General features: G+C 37.7%; 3 protein-coding genes across 6 annotated transcripts in view; 1 reads left to right on the top strand and 2 right to left on the bottom strand.

Annotated features, from left to right (window-relative positions):
• The window catches only part of LOC131964434 (mitogen-activated protein kinase kinase kinase 12-like), a 39730-nt gene extending 33798 nt beyond the window's left edge, over window positions 1-5932 (top strand). For all 3 annotated transcript variants that reach the window (XM_059328425.1, XM_059328423.1, XM_059328424.1), the window contains 3 exons: window positions 778-845; window positions 2093-2393; window positions 3634-5932. In XM_059328425.1, coding sequence (XP_059184408.1) covers window positions 778-845; window positions 2093-2393; window positions 3634-3720 — 456 coding nt within the window. In that variant the 3' untranslated portion in view covers window positions 3721-5932. The remainder of the gene's footprint in view (window positions 1-777; window positions 846-2092; window positions 2394-3633) is intronic.
• A 228-nt stretch (window positions 5933-6160) lies between these two features.
• On the bottom strand, window positions 6161-19441 carry LOC131964487 (poly(rC)-binding protein 2). Of its 2 annotated transcripts, none has more exons than XM_059328427.1 (13): window positions 19285-19441; window positions 17761-17883; window positions 16730-16753; window positions 16588-16620; window positions 16313-16429; window positions 16080-16211; window positions 15083-15211; window positions 14186-14260; window positions 13088-13129; window positions 11404-11503; window positions 10786-10838; window positions 10466-10635; window positions 6161-7433 (listed from the first exon to the last, which is right to left on the bottom strand). In XM_059328427.1, exons 2-13 carry the CDS (start codon window positions 17827-17829, stop codon window positions 7397-7399), a joined length of 981 nt encoding a protein of 326 aa, XP_059184410.1. In that variant the 5' UTR covers window positions 17830-17883; window positions 19285-19441; the 3' UTR covers window positions 6161-7396. The 2 variants fall into 2 exon arrangements, with proteins under 2 accessions (XP_059184410.1, XP_059184411.1); XM_059328428.1 differs by having other exon boundaries at window positions 11404-11476.
• Window positions 19442-21892: 2451 nt separating this feature from the next.
• On the bottom strand, window positions 21893-25164 carry prr13 (proline rich 13). Its single transcript, XM_059329584.1, has 4 exons — window positions 24689-25164; window positions 23617-23682; window positions 23018-23541; window positions 21893-22430 (listed from the first exon to the last, which is right to left on the bottom strand). The coding sequence occupies exons 2-4, from the start codon at window positions 23630-23632 to the stop codon at window positions 22377-22379; spliced, it is 594 nt and encodes a 197-aa protein (XP_059185567.1). The 5' UTR covers window positions 23633-23682; window positions 24689-25164; the 3' UTR covers window positions 21893-22376.
• Window positions 25165-25228: the final 64 nt, after the last annotated feature.

Raw genomic sequence — 25228 nt, 5'->3', positions numbered from 1 at the left:
TTACATTTTTTGCCATTAAGCAAAACATTTTCCTTTCTTTATCACTGTCTTGTACAAATCAGCATCTTTCAGCATCTCTACTGCTCATTGATAGTGCCATACATATTGTTTTAACCCATTGAAGCCTGGAAAGCGGATACGTCGTTTTGTAGTATTTGTATAAGCTCTCAAATACTTTTTGAATTTAATTTCTATCTGCTACAGAGGCTGAAAAATCTATTATTTAGTAGAAGCGTTGACACTTCTGTTGAATTTACAGAAAAACTTCAGGTTTTAGGGGCTTATTTTAAAATCGCCCAGAGGTTTTACAGGAAGTTTTAGGCGTCAATGGGTTAAAGTATGGAGAAACACTTATAAAACTAGCACCTTTCGGCACAAACTAAACTGCTAAATATAATATTCTGCTGAATATAGCCACCATCACTTCATTATAAACATTTTTTATAGATGCCATGAATGCCACCTTTGCATTTGTCGTTAGTGTTAGTTGCAACTGAGATTTCTCTTTAAGGTGTTAGCTGAGAGTATTTGTATGCCACAAGTGAGACACAGTATGACTCATGGATAAGTAGCAGGATACATTAATGATGAAGTCATCCTAAAACCTCGTTACTTTGGCTTTCTTAAGTAACACCAATGTACAGTTTGTACCCGTGGTGTCATCAGGGTCATATCTGACCAGATGGCTCAGGAATGTTGGCAGGAGCGAGAGCGATTCATGTGCACTGAGACATGAAAGCACTGGGGTTTCATACATGCTGCTAATTTCCTCCGCAGAGACGTGGAGTATCATCAGAGGAAGAAGAAGGAGAAGTGGACAGTGAAGTGGAGCTGCCAAGGAGACGGTAAGAGCTGTTAAACGCACTGAATATGATTACTGAAGACCGACCGTACTTTTATTACCATCTGTGCAGCCAAACAAAACAGTTCACATGTGCATAGCAAAGCCAGAATGTGACAACACCTGTGTGTGTGTGTGTGTGTGTGTGTGTGTGTGTGTGTGTGTGTGTGTGTGTGTGTGTGTGTGTGTGTGTGTGTGTGTGTGTGTGTGTGTGTGTGTGTGTGTGTGTGTTCTGGGCCTTTTAACACATACCGTGTGAATATTAGCAACAAACAATTATGTGTGATCGTGATATTTACATAACCAAATGTAGCTGAAGAGACACAAATGTAGGCATTAGGTACATTTTCAACATGGATATTGTTACATATTTTAGCTTTACATTCACATGGCCTAGTGAATTCAGACTGCAGCAGAAAAGAAAAGGTCTGGAGTGCTCGGAAGTTCAAAACAGTGTTGATAAAGTTGCTCTTAGGTAGGGATCACAACAGTTAGAAAAATTATTATTAAAAATCCAAAGCAATCTTCTGGGAAGAAAAACATGAAACCCTCATTCAGATGGTTATTGCATTTTGAAATTCTAAAAACACGGTATGACCACTAGATGGCTCTAGAAAAAGTGTAGAAGTAAGAAAATAATAACAAGAAATTAAAGGAACAAAATAAGAAAACGTGTACATACAACAAGAGAGAGAAAAAAAGAACAAATATAAATATACATAAATATATTTAACTATTTACAGCAACAGCACCAGATCACATGCATTCAAATGCTTTCAGTCATTTTGCTCCATGCAGCTGGAACAGCCTTCCAGAGGAGCTGAAAAATATTAATATTTTCAAACATAAGCTAAAACCCAACTATTAAGTCTGGCTTTGTGGTTTTATCATTAAAAATGAATTAAATATATATTAAAAATTGTTTCAACAACATTTTCCAATTGAATTTTATTTTATTTTATTTTATTTTATTGTATTCATGCATATTTTATTTTGTGCGGGCAGTACATTTTACATTTTATTTTATTTATTTTTATCCCATTTTTAATTTATTTTATCTTATTGCATCTTACTGATCTATTGTTTACTAAATCTCTTTGTATTGTGTTATTTATTTATTGTTTGTGCAGCACTTTGGAAACCTTGTGTTTGCTAAAATTGTGCTATATAAATAAAGGGGATTGGATTGGATTTCATTCATGTCTCTCCACTGTAAAATGCTTATTGTACTTTTTTTAAATTCCCACTCAGGCGTCCCGTCAGCATGAGCAAGTGCCAGTCCCTGTCCACCTTCAGCTCAGAGAACTTGTCAGTGTCGGACGGCGAGGAGGGAAACACCACCGACCACTCCCACAGCGGCACGCCGGACGTGGTCAGCACCAACACCGACGAGCGCCTGGACGACAAGAGCGACGACCTGCTGTCTCAAGGCTCGGAGATCCCCGCCGACCCGTCCGACCCGACCCAGTTGGGCTCTGACGGGCTGTCTGAGAAGGAAGCTATTCTTCGACAAGTCAAGACTCAGCTCGCTAGTAACGATCATAATTACGAGGTAGGCTTCATGAGAGGAGAAAGCAGGATAAAGACTGATGTATAGCAAGGTTATTATAGTTAACGAAAACAAACAAAATAACGAAAACTAAAATTGAAAAAACATTTTCGTTAACTGAAATAAAAATAAAAACAAGAGTTTTTTAAAAAACGATAACTAACTGAAACTGTATTTTGTGGTTACAAAACTAACTAAAACTAACTAAAATTATAGTGAAAATGTCCTTAGTTTTCGTCTTTGTCAACTTTTTTCATACATAATTCAGTGTTTCTATTTCAACATGCAGGAACACATGGTAAATCTGTTTACTGAGACTGGGATGTCTACACTTCAACCAAAATACAAAGCAACCCGAACTGTAAGAGTTAATAACCTTATTGGGGCTGAGATGATAAACCAAAGGAAATGAAGGCACATACCCATTACAAAAAAACTAAAACTAACACTAAAACTAATACAAACTAAACTAAAACTAAGCATTTTCAAAAAATAAAAACTAAACTAAAACTAGCAAACTCAAACTAACTGGCCATTGTAAATAAGAATTTGTTCTTAATGACCTGCCTGGTTAAATAAAGGTGAATGAATGAAAAAAACTGAATTTGAAAACAAAAATTCACAACGAAATTAAAACTAAAACTAATGAAAAGAGCTTTGCCTGAAGGCAAAGCTCTCGATTTACCGGTCCATCTACGTTCCAACCCTCACCTATGGTCATGAGCTTTGGGTAGTGACCGAAAGAATGAGATCGCGGGTACAAGCGGCCGAAATGAGCTTCCTCCGTAGGGTGGCTGGGCTCAGCCTTAGAGATAGGGTGAGGAGCTCAGACATCCGGAGGGAGCTTGGAGTAGAGCCGCTGCTCCTTCGCGTCGAAAGGAGCCAGTTGAGGTGGTTTGGGCATCTGGTAAGGATGCCTCCCGGGCGCCTCCCGTTAGAGGTGTTCCGGGCACGTCCAACTGGTAGGAGGCCCCGCGGAAGACCCAGAACACGGTGGAGGGATTATATCTCTCGCCTGGCCTGGGAACGCCTCGGGGTCCCCCAGGAGGAGCTGGACGTTGTGGCTGGGGAGAGGGGCGCCTGGAATGCCCTGCTTAGCCTGCTGCCCCCGCGACCCGGCCCCGGATAAGCGGACGAGAATGGATGGATGGATGGACTAATGAAAAATCCAAAACTATTATAACCTTGATGTATAGAGACTGCTTTAAGAGTCTGTCTAATTCATGTTTCTCCTTCACACCAGGGCCTGTATGATGACTCGGACTGTGACAGTGCAGAGCTGGACCACTCAGGCAGTGCAGAACCCAGCCAACCTCCAGCCAACTGGTGAAAATCTGACACCTCAACCCACACAAACTCATGCAGATCTGGCCTTTTATGGCTCTTTTATTCTCTCAAAAACCTAACATCCCGGAGAGAAAAAAAAACCCAAAACAACAGAAAATCTCAGAAATGTGTCACAATAATGTGAAACTGAATTGGGGCACAAGCCGAGCTGACGGAGAAGCAGCCGCCATAACAGTAACCGGCCCGAGATCAGCTTTGCAAAAACACCTCAACAACAGAGGCGTCAGTCCAAGAAGCCATCCACACGTTCACGTCTCTTTTCATCTTCCATGTCGATTTGTATTTTTATCTGGAAATGTGTCATGTTATTTCACATCATGTCATATGAGAACATAACTATAAGATCCTATCAGGGTGTCATTATATTTAATGTTTCTATTGTCAGCATCAGTCACTGATGTTGCTGTTTGCACTTAATTTATGAAATCATCGTGTCATATCACATTTCCTCTCAAAACGTTATGCACTGACTAATTTATTATTGTTTTACAGTGAATTCATTGACATTTAGAAAGAAAACAATGTTTACATTTTTCATTTGTTTACATTTTTTTATTTATATCAGTGTCATGGATTATGTTTCCATTTTCTACTCCTGTGTTTTAATATCTATGTAAATATGTGACGTTGTAAAATGAACAAATTTTTAAAAATGTGAGATTGTATAATTTAAAGGTGCTGATGTTTCTAATTAGGTGGCGCTACTCTATTGGAAAAACCTCAAAAAGCTTATGGTAGTAGAATGTACTGTAGCTGCTGTTCGTGTCCGAGCATCAAAACCCAGAGAAAAGAGGAACAAAGAAAAAGCAATATGTCTGCTCTGGTACAGTACGTCCTGTGATGTCACAGGTCAAAAGAACCACAGCTGAGCTCATTCAGGGCAGATGGACGTTTTTATTCTATTAGTATTGCAGTGTTTACTGTATTAAAACACAATACCAGTTTGTAGGGGTGTCACGATTGCAATTTTATTTAATGAAATCAAAAGCAGAATTAGTCAAATCAAAAATGTAGCTTTATTAGTGTGGTACATTCCAGAAACAAGTGGCATCCATATCACACTTGATACCATGAAGCCTATATTTTTTAAAAGAATTAGAAAATTCAGGGCATAAAACCAGTGATTTATCGAGCTTTATGAATCAAGAGTTAATATGGGCTTAGCCTTCAGGGCTGTAAAAATGTTTAAATGAAATTGAATCATGACCATAAAAGTCTAATCAAATCATGGATTTGTTGAATCGTGACACTCTTACCAGTTTGAAAATCCCCTTCTGAACATCTCGGGGTGTAAATAGCATCAGAAAAGCATGCTTGTGATAAAGTACAGATGGCCGATTGGTCACTGCTTGTGACTCAGATCAAAATTAAATGTTCCATCCTCCATCCATAGGGGAAGAAAAATGCAACAGAAGAAAAGACTGCAGACTTATTGACTGAAGGCATATAAATGACAGGGACACAAAGCATTGAAATACAATACATCTCAGAATAACTGCAAAATATGACGTTAATTTCATGGTTTCCTGCTTTCACTCCGTTCTGGCCACACTGTTGGCAGTGAACCAGCACAGAAGAGAGATTATGATCAGACTTTTGGTTATTATAGGGAACCATAACAGTGTGGCTCATATAGTCAAACATCTTGATTCTAGTATTGTTTGTTAGTAAATTGCAAAACACTCACAGGCTTATTATGTGTGTCAGTAATAACCTTTACTGAATAATGCTTTTTGGACCTTTATTTAGCAGTTTCTCTGTCTACTCAAATTAGGCCTGTGATGTCATGATTTGGCCACTTTTATTAACTGCCTCGCAGCATAGCAGATTAGATAGATGAACCATAATATGGGATTGTAAAGATTCACTGTTTACAGAAAGGTCACGTTGACATTGTCCTCACCAGCTGAAATTTTGACCATAACATGGTAATTTTTCACAAATGTGTAAGGGCTCCTTCATAACAGACAGTATGATGTGTTTGTGTCCCTTGATAAGCCTTCCTGTGTGCATCTGGTTTAATCTGTACAGCAGCACATTGCATCCTGTTCCACTCAATGACTGATCAGGTCCCACTCAATAAGCTACAAATGGCAGCTTCGTATTTATTTTTCTGGTATTAAACAATTTCTAGAGCATTTTAAATGGATTGTTCCCCCACGATTTAAAGCTAGAAATCCTCCTGCAGGATAAAATGTTGCCAAAAAGCAAACCTACTGCCCTCTAGTGTCTCAAATGTGGAGGTACTTGTGTTTCCCCACGATGCTGAATCAAACCATGTACGAACCGAAGCGTTTGCTTTTTATATTATTGTAACTGTACAATAAATATATTTAAGAAACAATTTAAAAATAAAATCAAACCCTGTTTAAAATCTCATCTTGTTTTTGTGGTATATTTCAGAAAAAAAGTCTCCAGACATGTTGTGGTTTGAGCATTTCACATCTTTATTTCTGTATTTTTTAAACAATGTTGTGGCACCCAGGTCTACAGTCTCAAAAACGTGCACAAAAGTTTTTTTTTTTCTTTCCTGCAAATAAAAAATAAAATAATTTTCTGACTTGAGCAAAACAAAGAGCAGGAAACTAGTGTTAACTCACAACCCTTATTCTTCTAGTTCCAGAGCTTCAATGATTTCAGTTCTCAGCCTCATCGTGTCTAACAGACAGTCAGTGTCCAGGAGTTAATACCCCTTTGGTAGTTTTAAAAAAAAATATTTCCTCCATTTAAAACAAATATTCCAACATTTTTTTTTTAGTATATATCAGTCTTTACAAAAAAAGCGAGGCGAACCCTCTGCTTTCCGATCCCTAGAGCCAAGCCCAAATCCCCCAAAAACCTCCCATCCCAGCAAAATATCAACACATGATTTCAGGGCTAGGAGCGGGGAAAAACAGGAATGACATGTAGAGGAGGGGAAAAGTGACATGTGTAGTTGTACACATTTAAAATTATCTGGGTAAGTGTTAGAACATTTGTCGTCATAACCAAATATCATCGGTGACAGTGCGTTGTACATCTATGTAGTCTCCTCTGTGACACGAGTGTAATCAATGTAACAAGCACTTAAACTTGAAAAGGTGACAAAAAGGGGAGAATGCTGTGAATATTTAAAGTAAGTGAGTATGGACATAAAATGGACAGACCGACTTTAAGGAACTGGGTGAGAAGGGTGGGGGGGCGTGTATATATAAACACAGAATAAAACAGTCACTCTATTCTTATTTTTGATACTTTTTTTTATTTTTCCTTTTTTGTCTTTTCCTTTTTAAAGAAAAAACTTGACTGTACAGAACTAAATCTATATGCCTAATCAGAGTTTTCCAACTCTACTCATCTGTGATGGCCAAGAAAGAAAAAAAGGGAAGAGAGCGAGGGATCCTTAAAAAAAAAAAAAAAAAAGTCTAATAACAAATCATTAAAACCTCCAACTCGACTCAAGAAGGGAATTAAAAACCTAATCGTTTGCTTCATTTGACTAAAACCAAAACAAATGAAATAAATAATGAACCCAACGGATCAAATCAGCGGCGGTTGACATGATTTCAAATGAGGAAGAGGCAGCATAATATATAAACTCTTAAGTTGGATAGTTGCATTGACTGCTTTATGGTGGCCGACGATATAAAAGTGAGATTTAGTGCAGATGCAGTGTCTTATCAGTTGGCTGCCAGTCCTGTGGCCTCAGACGAAAGCCTGGAGAGACAGAGAGAGACACCCGGAGACCAGGGAGGGAGAGAGAATAAGGCATGCAATCAGACAGACAAGGTAAATGTAATTTACTGTACATTACATTAGAATAAAATGCTAGATAAAGTGATTAACCTTTACATTTATTTAAAGAAAAATGTATGTTCTGATATATAAATAAAAGCAGATATTTGTTCAGTTTGGCTGCTATGATTATTATTCTCAACCGAAAGGTGATCAGAGGCAAATCTCAAACAGATAGTGAAAGCTGGGGTAGGCAGATTACCGGATAACGCAAAAACAAAACCACCAGAAATTTGAAAATACAACACTCATACTGCAGCTCCGCCCTCTGTTCAAATGCTCTACCAGAAAACACAGGCACACACACTTCACACAGTAACCTGTAGAAGTACTAGTTAATAATATCAGTCATTCCAATGTTGTTATATAGTGCAGTTCTTTGAGACTTGAAGACCTGTATGTGCAAACTTGTTGGCCTGTAAAGCCTTTTGAGATGACAGACTGTTATTGTGAATGTGCTACAATTGTGAGCTGTTGTCTATGGTTAGCAGAAGGCTGAACTATGAACAACATTTCTCTCCATTTCTAAAATGCATTGAGTTAAGTATATTTTGGATTTGTTTTGAAACAAATTTTTGAACTGAGCCATGTTGGTTTTGAAAAGGCTGACTCTTCAGAATGAAACAGATCACTTCAGATCAAAAAATTGTTCTGTTCCTTTGTAGTGTAGGCGGTTGTTGCCATTGCTAGAATAGCAACTTTTTGCAGGAGATTTCACTTATTGATTCAGACTTTCACAATCAGAAGGCATGTGCGCACACAAAAAAAACCTGCCTACCCAAGCTTTAATGGTTTAATGGAGCGGTGTTAAAAGTTCAACATCTTAAGGAAATATTTGTATTTGCATTCTTGCTGAGAATATAGCAAAAAGATTGATAGCAGCTGGTTAACTTAGCTTATCTTAAAAAATGGAAACATCTAGTCTGATTCTATCCAAAGGTTAAACAAATTGCTTACCAAATTCTCTCAAGCTCACCAATATCTGGTTTGTTAAATCGATGCAAAAAAAACACACCCTTATTGTCACTTTGAGGATGTCTCAAGGCTCAATGACTCGTGGAATACTCTCACACATAACCCTTGTAAAAGCACAATGTTTTTACACATTTTTTCTCCTGATAATACAAACAAGATAAACATGTTGATTACTGATCCTTACAGGTGTCGTTCCCTGTTTCCATCTGTCTACAGTCTTTTTTCTAAACTAAATAAGCCAGCTGCTGGCCCTTTCTATATATTAACTGTACAGACATGAGTGATATTCATCTTCTCATCTAACTCTCAACAAGAAAACAATTAAGCATTTCCCAAAGTGTCCAACTATTTATTTAAAATCAAGCTAAGCTGGTTGGATGTTTTTGTATTTTTTAATTAACAAAATGATAACGTGTGGCTTGGTGCCTTTGATACCTGAGGGCAGATTTACTTGGAATTGAAATAACAATCGCTTCTTATATAAGCCAAAATAAAAACCATCATGATACATACACTTCATTAGAACAGCCAACAATAGTCACTTAAAATTCACGAAGATAAAACTATTCCCATTAAATACAATGTGACATCTTAAAGAGAGCCGCTACCTGAGCAGAGCTTACACAAAGAGAGAAATGCTTCAGTAAAATCAGTGAAATAACTCACTGTCCATGCTAAATTCAAGGTCATTTAAAAATATAATACACTCAACATGTCATTTCTTTAAGAGACAGGCCAAATCAAGCTACAGTTATCTATTTTATAAATATGGCAGCAACCACCTGTCTGGCTGTTTAACACGTGTTTGTGTGCATTTGTTTTCTGTAGCAAGCGTGGCGTGGCACAGCCAGATACAAAAGCAAGTGCAGGTACAGACAACAGAGCATTGTCAGTACTTTAGTAGTAGATGACTTATGTTTCCTTCGTTAGTAAGGGGAAAGCCTTCGCCTTTTAGACTTGGAGCTCAGCTCTGGGGCGATTTTGGGCTCGGTGGGTATTGGGTGTGCGGGGTTACTGGCCCCGCTGACAACATGGAGGGCCAGGAGAGGGAGGGGCTTGAGATTGAGGAGACTTGACACACAGGCAGGAGAGCTGGGGAGCAGGGAATCAGTGGAGGAGGAAGAGGAGGAGGAAGAGGAGGGAGGAGGCGGCCCTGGAGCCAACAAGGACAGAGGGATGGAGGCTGAGGGGGGCACCACACAGGAGGAAGAGGAGGAGGAGGAGGAAGAGATAGCAGCAGAGGAGGTGGTGGTAGTAGTAGTAGTAGTGGTAGTAGTAGTAGTAGAGGTGGAGGGAGGGCACAGGCTGGTCTGTTCAGGGTTCAAGGAGGAGGAGGAGGGAGGAGGTTTAGAGGACTCTACACTGTAGAAAGAGAGACAAGGAGAGAGGGACAACACAGTCGGGATGGGTCACAGGGCAGGCTGGTGAGCAATGGGTGAGGAGGGGGGCAGCGGGAGGAGGAGGGGTGAGGGAGGTTTGCGGGGGAGGGGGGGGGGGGGTGAGGGGGGATCACTCAGGGATGTGATCAAAACAAAAAGCTTCATTAGAAGTGAATGTAAATTTAAAAAAAAAAGAGGAAAAAAAGAATGAAAAAAAAAAATCACATCTCTAGAGATGGATCAATGTTGAGCTGAGTGAAGGGAAGAATCAGGGACAAAGCACAAGTGTAGACTGATCGAGAGCTAGCAACACCAAAGAGATGATTAGCAGTAGCTTAGGAAACAAAACAAAACATTAACCCAATCATAGAAAAGTCGATACAGGGACACAAACGATTTTTTTTTAGGTGGATTATTGCAGTATTGTGACATTAGGAGAAATCTGATGAGACCAAAGAAACAATAGTTTTTAAAAGAAAAACATTTAACTGATGCAGACAGAAGAATTTGCCTTGAAGTGAACCTAAAGCAACTGATTTTTATAACCCTATTGGGAATCACCTGTCGGGAGCTAACAGGGTATTTGACTGATGATCTCACCTGGCGTTGATGAGGTACTCTGCCAGACTGATGCTGGCAGGCGAGCCTGTGATGGTGACCTGGCGGTCAGTCGATCCATCCACTGGATTCGCAATCTTGATCTGGGCGCCCGACATTTGCCTGATCTCGTTGATCTTGGCTCCCTGGCGGCCGATGATGCACCCAATAAGCTGCGGGGGAGAAGAACGGCAAAGTGACAGGAATCGTTAATGGACCCTAAATGAAACAAACTTTAATTCCGGCCTTAAAACCAGAAAACATGCCTCAACTGTTTAACAGAGATAAAATTAAAAAAAAAATTGGCTTTTTGAAGCACTTACATCATTTGGAATGGTCATCTCGTGGGAACTGGTTTGAGCAGAAGCATCTATCCCTGAAAAACAATTAAACAAGAAAATGCTGACCAAAGATGTTTAAATAACCAACACAAAATGTTTAAAATCGGAAAATTAATCTTCATACAACATGAAGGCCATATCTATCAATTCCAACTTTTAAACTTCTGATGTCTTCCCCCCTCCCCTCACACCTGGTGTGTAGTCTGTGTTGATTTTTTCTACTGGATTACATTATAATGTATTATTAGTAGTCAATGAGGTGGACAAAATATTAGCAACAAAGTCAATGCAGTCTGGTAGACACCACAAAGTATAGACCCAAAAATCTAGAGTTGAAGGCCTTTTGAAACAGTTTCAACTGTAGTAAAACTGTCATTTTGGGATTAAATTGCTTTCCTGTGTACATTTTTAAAATTTCCCCTCCCCATTCGTTTTATTAAAACTTTTGTAAGACTTGCAAAAATGTCTGTGTATGTGTGATTGTGTATAGAGGAGCACATGTTACTATACAGTCCATAAAATCTAAAAATAAATAAAACAAAAAACAGATTTGGGGGAAACGTGTCATTGCAACTCTACAGGGCTTGTTGCGCTGCATACCAGTGAATCCCTGGTTGCTTGGTGCGATGGGGAAAGGGCTTTGCTGCATAGCCAGTTGGTGAAGCTTGGTGAGCTGTGGAGAGATAGCAGCAGAGGAAGACTGTGAGAGTGAGAGAGAAGGCAGGGAGAGAAATGGAGGAAATGGAAAACACAGGAAGAGGGAAGAACAGAACAAAACAAATCACAGTCAGTACAGACAGCTACACAAACAACCTCCACACACAAAGAAAATACTGTGGTGTGTAGAGCTCTTATCCTTTCACAAAGCTACACTCAGGTGTCTGAAAATCATTGTGTTTTTATTGCTTGTCTATGTGGGGTACCCCAAAGGTATTCCTCCAAAGTGCAGGCTGCATCCCTTGGCAGTGCCTTCGTGCAGTCTTCACGGTCAGGGTAAAGTCACATTACACGAGGGAGGGAGTTCAATATGATGTGGAATTCCTAATCACTGCCAATACAAGACCCAAGCATGCACTGAGACGACTTAAGTGTGATATTGCCACTGTGATATGATTCCAGATATTGGAGGGAATTATCATTTTGCATTTAATTCTCTATTTGTTGAAAAATATACGGTACAGGCCAAAAGTTTGGACACACCTTCTCATTCAATGCGTTTTTCTTTATTTTCATGACCATTTACATTGTAGATTCTCACTGAAGGCATCAAAACTATGAATGAACACATATGGAATTATGTACTTAACAAAAAAAGTGTGATATAACTGAAAACATGTCTTGTATTTTAGATTTCTCAAAGTAGCCACCCTTTGCTTACTAGAATATAAGACATGTTTTCAGTTATTTCACACTTTTGTTAAAACATAATGTGTTCATTAATAGTTTTGATGAATTTACAATGTCAATAGTCATGAAAATAAAGGAAACTCATTGAATGAGAAGGTGTGTCCAAACTTTTGGCCTGTACTGTACATAAACTTGATAGTTGTGTGAGGATTTGTATAAAACAAATTTTTATGCAAAAAGTTTACATATACCTTTAATAAACAAAAACTGCCACAAGCACTAAAACTTTTATGAGCGTAATCGCACTAAACTATATGAATGTTTTTATGATTTATGTAATGTTATATGGTCCTGCTGGGCTCTGTTGCAAATATTTAATGGCAAGTTAAGACTGATAATATACAGTCTAAGATATCAACTGGTCCTGATGAAACATCTATAACTCGTTTAAAAAAAAAAAGAGAGAAAGATTAATTTAGTCAAGAGACAAGTGGGTAGGGTACAAGTACTAACGAAGGGTTAATGAAGAGGAGGGGGGTGACATATTTATCTGGGACAGACTAATGAATGAGGCATGTATAACAAGACAGAACAAAAAAGGGAAAAACAGAGAAGAGTGAGCAGCAGGAACAGATTATTATTCATGGAACAGTGGAGAGTCTGGACAAACACAAACAACAAATGTCAGTTTAATTAACAACCGACTGCCAGCTGACTAAAGAACTACACACACATGAAGTACCAACAGTGCTGCTCTCTAAATGGTTACAAAACCTGATAATAGTAGGTCAAAATAAAATTAGGGGCAAGTTTAGCTACAGGCTGTAAAATGAGGCGTGGGTGGATGGGTGGGCAGTGGAACATTTTGGAAGAGGACAGTTGTAATTATGGGTTGGAGTGGTGGGGGGTCATATGAAAAAACATCTACTGCACTTACATCTGGCTGTGGAATCGCGTGCTGTCCTTGTACGGCGTACGCCTGAAACAAATGAAAACAAAGCTTTCATAGGCCTCACCTGATTTTGGTCAACTTACTTCTCCAGCTCTTCTACTATATAAATAGCTTTACAAGACCCATACACATAAAAGCCTATTCAAAGCTACATCATTTAAGAACATCAACACATGTCTTGTCCAAAGTCTCCACATTTCTGGGAAAAAAAGAAATCTTTAGAGACATTAGAGTGGAATTAAAGAAAACCAGAGGGAGAGATATTCATCTTTTCAAAGGATAAAAAACAAGTATTAGGTAAGATCAGTAAAGACCTTGTAATGTTAGGCCAACAAGCACTAGAAAGCATTTTGGTTCAGAGGATAAATAGAAAATAGGCCACAAGACTTGTGAAACCGAATACCCTTTAACAAAAGTGCCTCTTGGAAAAATGTTAACAGTCATCAGACGACAAAAACTGTTGATAATCTCTTGAGACAGTAAGCATAAGCAGCTCTTGTTGCAACAGTTTTCTAGACTTGTTGCTCTTTCACCCATTCTGTTTGCTCGTTTTGCTCTGGTCAAAATCACTTAATGAGTTTAAAAGCTTGGACTGTTTTGGTTTCTTTTCACTCAGAGGAATATCCATGCAAACCCAGAGAACATTCACAATATTCACTTTGCTTATAGGTCAGATGTGTCTGGAGCAGGAAGAAGATACTAAAGACAGGAAGAACTGAACTAAACATCCTTAAATACCACCACAATTATGCTTCACTATTATGGTCTTACCAAATGATATACAAGTATCAAATTTGGAATCATCATTCAAGAGGTTTCTATCGTAAAGTATATTCAGAGCCATTTATCAAATAATAAGATTTCAAAGCATATAAAATTCAACACAACTATGCTGCAATACAATGGCAAAGTGTGGTAACTACAAAATTATTAAAAATAATAATATTCCATTAGTAGTTACTGCAATTTGGCTTTGTATGGCAATATGCATCCCACACTGATACAAGCTTAAATGACCCACAAACTGACACAATAACCCCCCAAAAACATCATTAAAAAGGTGCCATCCAGGGTTGTATGTACCTGTCCGCCTGCAAAGATGACGGGGGATCCTGAAGGTTTGGGTCGGTAGGGGATAGTGACCCCCTTAGGGGGAGACTGTGGAGGAGACAAAGAAGGAGGATGTGCAATTAAATTACTACCCATGTTATCACACATCTTTGATTCAAAAAACAGTGGGGACACTGAGAAAAACAGGCAAAAAACATTCTAAAATTAGAATCCTTTCCCACCTACATTCAGTTGGATAGAGTATAACGACATCTAAAACTGGTAATTTTGTTTTCTTGTAAATATATACAATCATTCTGAATTTGATGCATTCTGTTTTTATTTACTTTTTTACACAGCATGCAATTGTGGCGAAATAAAGTACACCACTGCTTTTACTAGCAAAAAATTGTACTTACAAATATATCAACATGAAAGTGCAATCTTTAAAAAGCTACAGTCTATACTACGGATGTCTCAATTTAGATTTTTTATACCCCAATGCCAACTAAAGCACTTTGAATGTCTGCCAATATGGAGTCTTAATTTGAGGTTTATATTTTCCTGTGGGATGCAGCAGCATTTTGCTCATTTAGCTCAAAACATCAGAAAAAAAATCAGATATTTAAATGAAAAAAAGTGAGGCTATTTTAATGTTTGACGACTCAATAGTTTTAGATTATACCGCCAATATTACCACCATCCTTCAAAGGTTTCCTTCAGTGTATTTAGCATATTTCCCTGTAGTGACTTTATAATATCTGAAAAACACTATAGCTGAAACCCTGTGGTTGGGCTCAAGCAACCCTGGTCCAAACCCAACACACACACAGCAGCTCGCAGCCCAGAGATCACACTATTTCACACCATTAATTTACAGGTCGACAGCTGCCACTTCATTTGCTTCATAGCTTTCATGAGTCCACTTACCTCAAGCATGACCACACAGATCTGCTTCACACACTCAATTATCGACTGGGGAGTCCCAGCGATGGTGATGGCTCGCTCTGTGGAGTTGGGGAGCATGTCTCCCGCCACTTGTACCTGAGCACCAGTTGACTGGAACAAACAGAGATGAGATGAGAATTCAAGACCAGCTGTGTATCACTGTTTGATGTGCAGTAGAAAGGTGACAGTCTGTTAATGCTGAAAGGACTGAGGCTTGTATAGTTCATAGGTTTTTTTATTACATTAAATAAAAATATAAATATTTGACTCCCATTTTCCACAAGTTAAAATGAAAATGGCTTATTTCTTTTTTAGTCATGATGCAACATTTGAGGGAGCGTGCCACTGGCATGCTGACTGGAGGAATGTCCCCCGGAGCTATTGCCTGTGAATTGAATGTTCATTTCACTGCCATAAGCCGTCTCACTTTTGAGACATCGACAGCCAGTACATCCAACCGGCCTCGCATCCGGAGACCACGTGTTACCATGACCACAGACGACCTCCACATCTGGCTTCTTCACCTGCAAGATTGTCTGAGACCAGCTATGCAGACGGCTTATGCAACAGTAACAACTTGCTGGAGTGGGCAAAATCACCACCTTCAACGACATCACTTTGGCTAAGTGTTCTCTTATTGATTAATTGTGTCCCAAAAAACATGTATATCTATAACCCTAATTGTGTGAAATTCATAGTTCTGAGGGCCTTAAAAATCATCTTTTTTTCTTTTGCATATTTTAGAGTGGCATTTTATTGTGACCACCTCAAGGTATGCTTTGTCTATAATCATTCTGTTTAATCAATTCAACTGATCTTTAATATTTAAGTAATTCAATTGTATTTGCTTAGGATTCTCAACAGAGATTATAAGCCGTTTGTCTGCACAGAAAAGTATTTTATCTTAACTTGTGAAAAATAAGAGCAAAAACAAAAGTTTTGCATCTATATTTCTGTACATGCTCCTCTCTACATTTACCTCTCGAATTTCCTTGATCTTGCAGCCACCTTTCCCGATGAGGGAACCACACTGGCTGGCAGGCACCACAATGCGTAGGGTGACTGGGGGCTTGCTGGTAGCTGTACTGTTTGTCATTGAGCTGCTTATGTCCTAGAAAAAATACAAAAATGAAGGTTATACAAAGGTTAATCTAGTTTGTGTTGGTTTCTGCTGACCTGTGAATCCATTAGTCAGCATAAATTGTGACCTACCTCTTCCAGCTTTTCAATGATCATGGAGAATGCTTTAAAGATGGCGGTGGTTGGACCTGCCAAAGTAATAATCCTCTCAGGACAATTGCCCTCAGAGATGTTGATGCGAGCACCGCTCTACAGAGAAAAGCAAGAAATTAAAAAGAAGAAAGAAGAAAACTGGAAGACTTCCCATAGTACAGAGAAACAAAACTGCCCACTGTTGCCTGTTGGGAATTACATTATAAATATCCTGTTGTACTTCTTTTACTAGAGGAAAGGAAAAAAGACCTCACCTCTTCTCTCATCTTCTTCACAGATTCACCTTTCTGTTAGCAGAGAATCACATCACAGTCAGACTTAATATCACTTAAAACGCACAGATCTTCAAATAATAATAGACAATTAAAATATCAGGTATATTAAACAACAGCTTACCTTTCCAATAATACTTCCGACCTCCTAAAATGAGAAGAGATACTGTTTAGCCTGATAAATAACCCTTTTACATCATTTCATGTTTACTACCATGGTTGGCCCTGTTTAACATCCCTAGCTACAGCTTGCCTTGTTTATCAGGCAATGAAAAACCTGCTATATGGGTTCCCAACACTGTGACAAGAAGAACAGTCGTCACTGTAAACACTCAAACTGCCTGATTCGTCATGAATTCTGCAGCTTCTGTCTCATCTCACACAGACTCAAGATGGTGCTGTTGACCACTGTGAGATCCAGGATGCAGTTGATCACAGTATATGTAGGCTGCTAATACCTAGCAAGTGTAGGGGCCTCTTTGCTACGAGCTAGCAGAGCTTTTGGAGGATCATTGTTGTGAACCTATCACAGTTTGGTATGTCTGCAGTACAAGCTGACATGTCAGAGTCAGATTTTGAGCAGCCAATTCTTGCTGCGTAGCATGCCTCTGCATTTGAAACCACAACAACAGGCCACTGTGGAACTCAAAGATGCAACAAGTGTGTGTCTATGCTACTGCTGTGACAGCCAGATGGATAAGTGACAATGGTGAATGCAATGCCATGCCTCCTAGTCGTACATTTTTTTTTTTTATACCAAGTTTACAATGTAGAAAAGTGGTTTGCATAGAATTTGATCTTAACAGCTGCTGTGTGAATATTCAAAGAGGAATGCAAAGCAAGGTGACGAATTTAACTCTCAGCAAAATAGAAAATTATTCTGCAATAACTAAATGGCAGCAAAGAGGAAAATGTTCATCTTTCAGCAAAGAAAGGCCTACAACACATTTAGACATAAGGGAAGCATGTTCTATTTAAAACCTCAAACAGAATAACATGCCAAAGCACCACACAGGATTCTATCACCGAGTCAATACCCTTACTCATCACATAAAAGTCCCTACCCACTACACATCCCTGAGGAGCTTCCTTTCCATAAATATAATGTCACAGACTATTAGAGTGCCGACACAAGCAGCTGATGGGCAACCTCACCTTGCCATGCATGAGCAGCCGAATGGTTAGGGTGACATTGAGCCCTCCTTCAATCACACCGGAGTCCATAACTGCAACCTGGGCGTCCGTACAGAACTGGGGTCTTTGGTCACTGAGATGGATCTAGAGGGACACAGCAGACAGGAAATTACATACCAAGGATGATCATATGAGAAGACTGGATTGCAATTCAGTGAAGAAAAAAAAAAGAAAAAACAAAATATGGCTACAGATTAGGGAGAACAAAAGTAAAACATGTGGTGTGCCTCTAATTCCATGTATAAAAGTGCCCTGGTAACACTGAGCTTATAAGTGGCCAACACTGTCTCTCTTGAAGTTACAGCAACAGTCACATTCACATGATGAGTAAACAGTACACGTTGTGATATTAACAACATCCTACAATCTCCTGCCCTTTACACGTGGTAATTCTTTAGAATTGCATAGTGATTAGATATACCGTTGCTATGTGGCCACATGTTTAAATGTCAGCATTGGATAAAGTATTTACAGGGCCCATTTAACCTATTTTCTATGCAAATATCTTAATAATTTGGTCACACCAAAACATGCAGTTAAATCACACCAGATCACGTAACATACTTTTGCTAAATGTGTAACGTTGAACGTCATTTCCCAATATGTGACGGCTAAAGCTATAGAGAGAGAATATGATAAATCTGTCACAGCACATGCTAATGCTCATGAAACTGGTGCGTACAGCGATGAATTATAACATAAAATAGCTTCGGACTCACTTTCGCTGTGCCAACTACACGCTGCTAGTTTGGTGCATTTTTTTCAAACACCTGATCGGTGCTCAGACCTAAGTTGCCTGGCTCCAAACAAGTAAATCGGCATTGAATCCATTCATCCTCACGCTAACTGAATAAACATATGGCTCGTATGCTAACGATGCCCTCATCATTAGCGACGAATCAAGTTTATCAACAAATGTGCGGATAACCACTCCCTCGTTACTACAGTTGAGATTTACATTTCCTCAAACACACTCACAAATATGTCCAACAGGAAAAGCAGATATTTAATTGCTTACTTCGCGCGTGGTGTTTAGTTTTAAGTACGTTAAGTCCATTAACTGTTAACGCTTCTTGTAAGTCTGTTAGCCAGTTAGCATGTCGGTTGGTGCTGGAAAATGAATGGAGCATGCGTGCGCTACTTAGCAAAGCTAACTAGTTAGCTTAATTAGTCAACGGTTTTAATAGCTGACCAGATATCGGTAGCATTCGTGGCATGGTAGTTATGTTCTCTTTTATTCAAGTAAAAGCCCCAAATAAAAGACTGTTTTTTTAAAACCAACATTAAGATCAAACTTCTCTGTGGCTAGCTAAGCTAAGCTAGCCGAATCATGCCGTGCTGAGACTGCGTGCTCATCATCGCGCGGCCTTGTTAGCATGCTGGCTAGTAGTAGCCGCTAGCTGCTGGGCGCGATTTCTTTCCGCTACTTCTTGATCATAACAAAAAATATATCTAAAAAACACAAAACATCGGAATAAAACTCACCTGGGTCGTGTGCTGGTAGGTGACCGGGGGGAGGGTTGGGGTTGTAAGGGTAGAAGGGGAGAGGTTCGGGAGGGTAGAAACCCGGGGGAGAGTTTAGAAAGGACTCGGGGAAGAGGGAAGAGTGATGTGAGATCGAGCTCCTTCACACAAAGACAACAACATTATGACCTCTGAACTTTCACCTTTCACCCAACACAAACCCCCTCCCCGACTCTGACCTGAAGGAACCCCCAAAATCACGCTTATAAAAAAAAGTTACAGTAGCACATATGTGGGGCATTATGCCACAGTTAAATTAAAGTATGTTATCAAAAAATAAGTTATTGCGCACAATAGAAACATTGCTACGTTGCTTTAAAACGTCAGCAAAGGAAGCTCTGCTGTTGAAAATAACTGGTGGCCCAAGTGACTCTACATTAAACATTAATTATCAAATAGGCGTTTGCTTTACCAATGTTTCCCATACGTTCTTATTTACAAACATTAATTAAAAAATATAATTATAGGGACACGAGTGGACAAAAAGTGTATTGCAACTCATCAAGACATTAAATGATTTACCATCTTGGAGACAACGCATTGTATGCCTTATGACTAGCACATATGTGGGACATTATTAAATTAAAGTATATTATCAAAAATAAGTTATTGCACACAATAGAAACATTGCTACGTTGCTTTAAAACGTCAGGAAAGGAAGCTCTGATGTTGAAAATAACTGGTGGCCCAAGTGCCTCTACATTAAACATTAATTATCAAATAGGCGTTTGCTTTACCAATGTTTCCCATACGTTCTTATTTACAAACATTAATTAAAAAATATAATTATAGGGACACGAGTGGACGTAAAGTGTATTGCAACTCATTTAGACATTAAATTATTTACCATCTTGGAGACAACGCATTGTATATATCCACATATAGGTTTTTGAAGAAGAAAACAACTTTATATAAATATTTTCTTCTACTTTCTCTACTCACAATGTTTTTTTCTCAATTATTATATATAAATTAAATATATTTTTTCTCAATTATATCTATAATTACGCCTATAAAAAACGTATGACTTATGACTAGCACATATGTGGGACATTATTAAATTAAATACTATTAAATTAAAGTATGTTATCAAAAAAATAAGTTATTGCGCACAATAGAAACATTGCTACGTTGCTTTAAAACGTCAGCAAAGGAAGCTCTGCTGTTGAAAATAACTGGTGGCCCAAGTGACTCTACATTTAACATTAATTATCAAATAAGCGTTTGCTTTACCAATGTTTCCCATACGTTCTTATTTACAAACATTAATTAAAAAATATAATTATAGGGACACGAGTGGACGTAAAGTGTATTGCAACTCATTTAGACATTAAATTATTTACCATCTTGGAGACAACGCATTGTATATATCCACATATAGGTTTTTGAAGAAGAAAACAACTTTATATAAATATTTTTTTCTACTTTCTCTACTCACAATGTTTTTCTCAATTATTATATATTATATATTTTTTTCTCAATTATATAATTACGCCTATAAAAAATGTATGACTTATGACTAGCACATATGTGGGACATTATTAAATTAAATATTATTAAATTAAAGTATGTTATCAAAAATAAGTTATTGCGCACAATAGAAACATTGCTACGTTGGTTTAAAACGTCAGGAAAGGAAGCTCTGCTGTTGAAAATAACGGATGGCCCCAAAAAGAAGGATGATGATGCATATTTTCTTATAAATTCAATTTTTCTTTTTGCCAAATACCACATACACAAATGTAAGTTTTCAAGTAAAAAAACTAATTTATTTTTGTTGAAGTTAGAGTTTTATCAGTATATCTCAACTCTCTCCTGTCTACAAAACAAAAAAGCTGTGAAGACTGCCAACATATGCACTTAATGCGTTTAATGTCTTTAACATGTAATCTTGCGTCTGTTTATTTTATTATTTATTTGTTTTTGTTTCATTCTTTTCCATTTAATTATTCTTCTATTTTATTTATTTTTTAAATATTATTTACTTCTCTTTTATTTTTTGCATTGTTTATCTTTCTGTAACTCGTTTGTTCTTCTTTGTAACTGTGCATTGTATTGCTGTTTAATATAAATAAATAAATTTAAAAAACTGATGGCCCAAGTGCCTCTACATTAAACATTAATTATCAAATAGGCGTTTGCTTTACCAATGTTTCCCATACGTTCTTATTTACAAACATTAATTTAAAAAAATACTTATTTATAGGGACACGAGTGGACGTAAAGTGTATTTCAACTCATTTAAACATTACATTATTTACCATCTTGGAGACAACGCATTGTATAAATCCACATATAGGTTGTTTGAAGAAGAAAAAACCCTTATATAAATATTTTCTTCTACTTTCTCTACTCAGTGTTTTCTCAAAAAAAATAAAAAAAATAATAATCACGCCTATAAAAAAAACTTAAGAGTAGCACATATGTGGAGTGCACATTTGCACAATATAAATTATAATAATAATAAAAACAATTTAAAAAATACTTATCGATAGGGACACGAGTGGATGTAAAGTGTATTACAACTCAGTTTAGAATTTCTATTATTTAATATCTTGGAGACGAAGCATTTTAATTTAAATTCATTTTATTGAGCAGCTTAAATTGGAGACCCTTTACATTATGGTTACAATTAGTACAGATAAAAACAATGCAGAATGATGTAGTCTACATACAATCTTTGGTCATTCAGTGTCAGTATCATTCTCTACTTCTAGGTTAATCCGTCTTCGATTAGTCCCTCTTCAAAGTATTTCAGTATGTTTGTACACTAGTGTAGGCTATTTGTAGGGTATTTACAGAAGCAGTAACTATGCTATATTTGACATCAACACCAGAAAATTAATAAAATAATATTAATTCAATACATGATGGAATGCAGATACAGCAACAGTTTATACATTTTTAGTATAAATAGCCCATGCAAGATATGATAAAACTATTCTTTGTTACATCCTGTTGAAAGTAATAAGTAAGACTTTAGTGTGTTTATTGTCAACAGTCAGATTGCCCTTTGACATTTCTGTGAAATACTTGTCTTGAAGTGTTGGTCTTTATTCTTCATCACTGCTGCTGCTGCTGCTGCTGCTACTGCTGCTGCTGGAGGACTGTTGATAAAAAAAAAAGAAAAAGATTATACATTTATATTCACATGTCAAACGTGAAAAGCATTTTAATGATGTGAAAATCTGTGCTGGACATTTTTCTATATTTTTTCACATCTTACAAATCTTACGATTAATTCATATGCAAATAAACAATACAAAAATCTGTAGTTGCAGCATTTTATCTACCACAAATGCTGTTCATAATGATAACACTTCATAATTATTTTTTATAATCAAGTGTTTTATCTGTGCTCATACAAGCCATCATCATGTTTAATAAAACTACTGGTAATTACATGTGCCATGGCAATCTTAATGATCAAAATTATAACTCTTCAAGTAGAACGTAAACCATGTTGATTCTGTACAGTGTTTCTTCAACTGTGCTGCACTTTGCCCTTGTTGAGTCATGACTGCATTTACATTGTTTGGTGATGGTGTGTTATTATATCCGAAAGGCCTGGGGCTGAGGGGCGTGGGCAGGTTAAAGTTTCATCTTTTTATCATGTAGTAGCATTAATATTTTACCAACAGGAGGAGCTATTTGAAACTATTTATACATTGAGTATCTTTAAAATTAATCTCACCTTGCCGTGTTTGTGATCCTTGTGTAATTTCTTCCCCTTCTTCATCTTCTTCATCTTTTTGTGAGCTTTATGCCCGCCATACCCCATTCCCATTCCCATTCCCATTCCTGCCAATCCTCCGGCACATGCTCCACCCATGGGATTTAACCCTCCATGATGACCTTTATGATCTTTGTGACCTTTGTGACCTTTGTGGTCTTTATGGCCTTTTTTGTGACACCCTTTTGGAGAGTGTGGGTATGGACCTGGGTGAACACCTGCAGGAGGGACCACTGGATATCCACCTGGAGCCGGAGGAAAAAGACCAGATCCCGGAGGCATTGCCCCTGGTGGTGCCTGTGGGAACATAGGGTTCATGCCACCTGGGAATTGTCCGGCTGGGAATTGCCCGGCTGGGAATTGCCCGGCTGGGTATGCAGGATTTGGAGGTTGGGGGAAGAGTCCTGATGGGGGTGCAGCAGGATATGCAGGGTTGTAGGCAGGAGGGAAGGCAGGGTTTGGTGGGCCCAGTGGAGGGCGAGGACCTGATATGATAACATCTTTATTAACAAGAGGCCTAAGACAAAATAATAATATTCTGCTTATTTATAATATCTCACCTTGATTTGGCCACATGGGTATTTTTTGTCACCTGACAAGTCGCACACTTCAGGTCTCACAAAATCCTGAGGAAACAATAAAGGTTTATGCAAAGACTATGTAATTAAAAGCTAAATTACATTAAATTGTAAAAAGCAACTATTATTTAGAGTGTTACTACACTCTATCTTATTATATATTTTAGTACCTTGGTGTTGATTCAATACAAATCAAACAGGTCACTACATATGTTTTCCTCAAACAATGTAGTTCTGATAACAGTAACAGAAATGTTACATGTATTTATACTATATCGGCCGATGAATCAATATAGGATTTTTTTTACACCCTATAAAAATCAGGCTTTATTTTAGTTTCCAAAACTTTTTTTTTTATCAATACTCTATACCTTATCAATACTCATATCTGGCAGTAGCAAAGGCCAAGAAGATATCCTCTAATTACTTGTTTTTCCAAAAAAGAGTGAAAAAACATATATATTTAGAAAAAAAACCCTGCAAATTCCCAAATTTGAGAACCATATAATTCATCATTTATTAAAATTGTTGATTTTCATTCAGTCAATCAGCTGATCGATTGAAAGACTAATTGTTCTAACTTTTCAATTGAGAGTTTTGGATTTGCTGTAAATTGGAATTGTATTGATTGAAATAAATTGTGAAAGATGGTTATAGAGATAGATGTATAGATATACTCTCAGTTGCCAGGTTATTGGGCAAAACCAATCAAATTTTTTTTTTTTATTTCAAATGAAACAATCATGTAACCCTCACAGTAGTTAAATTTAACTTTACAATTTCCTAAATACTTAAATAACAAACACTATCACGCCAACATTAGTCATTTTTCGACACATTGCACCTGACACAGGCCATGACGTGTTTAACAAACTACGACCTAATGCTTCAACAACTACAGTCATTTCGCAACACTTTTTACTACTACAGTACAGGTATGATATGGCAAAAATCACATACAAGTCAAAATCCTCCGATTGTTTAAAGTAGTTTCTAGTTGTTTTCCTTTTAACACGCCACTCATAATCCCTGTTTGTTAATGTCATGAGCTTACCTTAGAAAGTTGTCTCGGGTCTGGTTGAGTTTATCAGGAATTCTGAGCTCCCTGCTGGTTTATCTTCCGCATTGAGGAAGCAAAACATGCACCAGGAAACCACGCCCGTTGTTAAAGGCTACGCACGTTGTTTACGTAATGGAAAACGTCCTACAAGCTTTTGATAAAAAGTTTACCTAGGCGTTTCTATAGTACAAAAGGCAATGTTAAATAATGTGATCGATGTATCCTCCCAACCTTTGTTATTGTTATTTAAACGGGAGGAGCCACGTGGGTTCTCCCTATGACACATAGGGCAATCACCTGATTATTGATTACATACAACTGAATTCAAATAAAACGTATTTATACTTTTCGACAAAAAGACAGGGCTGGACAAAACTATAGGTACCATTTAAGATGGAAAAAAAGATTTTAAAGAAAGAATATTTAAAAATGTATTTTAATGTCTGATTTCTATTCTGAATTTTATGTGGTTTCTTTTCAGTTCATTTGTGAATGTAGTATTTTCTATATAAAAATAAAAAATCAAAATAATCC

This window comes from Centropristis striata, chromosome 3, assembly GCF_030273125.1.
Source record: "Centropristis striata isolate RG_2023a ecotype Rhode Island chromosome 3, C.striata_1.0, whole genome shotgun sequence".
Classification (NCBI taxonomy): Eukaryota; Metazoa; Chordata; class Actinopteri; order Perciformes; family Serranidae; genus Centropristis; species Centropristis striata.
The sequence above is the reverse complement of the archived record's forward strand: the minus strand, read 5'-3'. Positions and strand labels throughout refer to the sequence as shown.

Bases quoted from the DNA above. Each gene is read 5' to 3' on its own strand.
- LOC131964487 (XM_059328427.1), bottom strand. From the start codon at position 17,829: ATGGACTCCGGTGTGATTGAAGGAGGGCTCAATGTCACCCTAACCATT. The intron at 16,621-16,729 runs GTAAGCTGTTGT...CTCTGCTAACAG, and splicing joins TCGGAAGTATTATTGGAAAG to AAAGGTGAATCTGTGAAGAA. The intron at 10,839-11,403 runs GTATGCAGCGCA...ATTGTTTTTCAG, and splicing joins AAGCAACCAGGGATTCACTG to GGATAGATGCTTCTGCTCAA.
- prr13 (XM_059329584.1), bottom strand. The intron at 22,431-23,017 runs GTGAGATTAATT...TTTTATCAACAG, and splicing joins AGGATCACAAACACGGCAAG to TCCTCCAGCAGCAGCAGTAG.